The 2,500-nt window shown below is 24.4% G+C and overlaps 1 protein-coding gene across 1 annotated transcript in view; it reads right to left on the minus strand.

Moving 5' to 3' along the window:
* Nucleotides 1–2,500, minus strand: part of LOC124430470 (DNA replication complex GINS protein PSF3) — a 3,601-nt gene that overhangs the window by 432 nt on the left and 669 nt on the right. The window contains exons 3-4 of the mRNA XM_046977070.1: nt 2,438–2,500; nt 1–2,218 (exon numbers count right to left, since the gene is read on the minus strand). The exon at nt 1–2,218 is cut by the window's left edge and continues 432 nt beyond it; the exon at nt 2,438–2,500 is cut by the window's right edge and continues 67 nt beyond it. Of these exons, the coding sequence (XP_046833026.1) occupies nt 1,991–2,218; nt 2,438–2,500 (291 nt within the window). The 3' untranslated portion in view covers nt 1–1,990. The remainder of the gene's footprint in view (nt 2,219–2,437) is intronic.

The raw sequence follows: 2,500 nt of genomic DNA on the forward strand, positions 1-2,500 counted from the left end.
TTGTATATATAAATAATAATATTCATTTCGATATTGCGTTGGCTTCGTGCTTGCCGAATTATTTGAAATCTTTCATTAATTACTTTAATTTTTTTTTGCTATTTTACATCTCTTTTTTTTCTATTTTTTTTTTCTTTCCTTATGAATTCACATAAATTATAAATCACTTAATAATGAACTTTTAAATATCACGAGATATTTATATATAAGAACATGTACCTCGTGTTAGTCTTGATAATCATTGATTTAAATAAATCACATTCCAAACTTAGCGATATTAAGGATAGATTAAGTTAGATTTAAACAAACGTCAAATAAATTAAGTAAAAATATTAAAAGGATATAAACAAAATGTTTTTATCTTTGAAAATGAATACAATACAAGCCATTACAATGCAATTTATATTAGTAGCACTGTTGGACGGATCATAAATATATTGATAATCTCATTGACAATGGTCTCTTCGATGATATCATTGAAAATAATCAATATTTTATGAAGAAAATCAATGCGTTTTTCTAAGGTGATTTTTAAAATAATGTCTATGTTGACATAATGGCCGGATAGAAAGCAATAGTATATATATATATCATCTATAGTAATTATATAATTAATAAATCCATTATTATACGATAGAGATATGATTCATCAAATGCAGGCGTTTGTCAGATAAAGTTATAAAATCCCATAAAGTAAAAATATGAGGAATAATATTCTGAATACTACATTACAATGTGATATTTCTATATTAAAACATTATACGAAACAATATCCTTGTTGTTTTCGATTTTGTACAGTTATTTAAATATTCATACGAGGGATAACTTTTTTTTTTTCCAATGCCATAGTACAGTGGTACGCAAATTATTCATACTTGCGACATCACTATGATTTATTTCATTTTATATTAGTTTATGTAAGAATAGTGATAGTATAATTTTTATTTGTATGTTAAAGGTTAAAAAAAAAAAAAAAAAAAAAAAAAAAAAAAAAAAAAAAAAAAAAAAAAAAAAAAAAAATTAGTTTACTATTGCTATTATACGTAATATTCATGAAAATTTCATTAATGCATAGTTTGCGCGCCACTGCCATAGAATATCATATCATATAAGTTTATTTTGTAAAACGCATAGTCCATTTTGTATAGAAAGTGTTTCAATTGCTACATTGTTAATTTCTTGAACGTATAAAATATAGAAACGTGTACTCCTAAATCATAAACATAAATCCATTAGTTTTAGATTGCTATAGTAAATTAAGTAAATTTTGTATTTTTGTACGAAAAGATTTTACGAACGTTGACTTTTGTAAGACATAATGATTCAAATATAGAATTAAAAAATGCTTTGTTCATTGTGTCTGACAAATGTATGTCCATATGGTACGCAAGTTATTTTATGACTCAATATAAATCATATATTTTATTATATATGATTAAGGTATATATTAACATTACTTAGCTATGGGTTGTGAACTAGACGTTACCATTTTCCATTGCCTGAGTCTTTTCAATATTGTTGACAGTTCAATGGTTGACTGATTTCGTACAAGAAATGTAAATAAAATTTTTATTTGTTATTTAATAACTATAAGCATTTGTATCTTTAAATAAAGGGATATGTGATTTTTAAATTAAGCAGCCTCCTCATTTCTTCTCAATCCTATATAATAGAACTATACACTATTCCCTGTCTAAATAATAAAAAAAATTATTGAACATTCTTTGTTTCGTCAAATTTTCAAATATTTCATTTTTCACTTTCTGATTTAATGTATCTTTTGATATGTATATATCTGTTATTGTATAATCTCAATATAAAAATATTAATAAATGATTTTCCTAGTATTAATAAGATATTAAAAAAAATAGTCTCCTTCTAATTTTACTAAAATAAAATCCTTATACATGCAATATGCATGCAATTATGTTTGCTAATAATCTATTGGCTATCAATTATATGTATATTATATATATTTAAATAGTTAGAATTAATTTAACTCATAATCAGTACGTTTACGTTTCTTAAGATTTGCAGCTACTTCTGATGTTTCTATAATACCAGTACCTTTTTTTAACCATTCGTTTAATTGTACCTTTGCTTTCCTACTAATTAAGAACAAATCTTTTTCTAATCTAGGAAGCTGACTACCCAATGTCAGATCTGAAATAGGATTCTGTGCCCAATCCATGATTAATCTGAATCGACATTTGAAGGTCTGAAAGTTAAAAAGAAATAGGAAAAAAAGAAAAAAATCCCTTCCAATTTAATTTTATATTATAGAAGTAATTAAACAGAGTGAAGTAATTTTTAACATTATATCATAAATTAGTAAAGCGATACCTAAACATTACAGAGAGAGAGAGAGAGAGAGAGAGAGAGAGAGAGAGAGAGAGATCAATTTTAATGTTTTTATATGTTAACTTTGTTTACTTACCTCTAACAAATTCTCTGTTAATTTTTCACTTTCCCGAATATTAAAGGTTCTTAAATACATTCC

Source organism: Vespa crabro, chromosome 18 (assembly GCF_910589235.1).
Source record: "Vespa crabro chromosome 18, iyVesCrab1.2, whole genome shotgun sequence".
NCBI classification, from domain to species: Eukaryota; Metazoa; Arthropoda; class Insecta; order Hymenoptera; family Vespidae; genus Vespa; species Vespa crabro.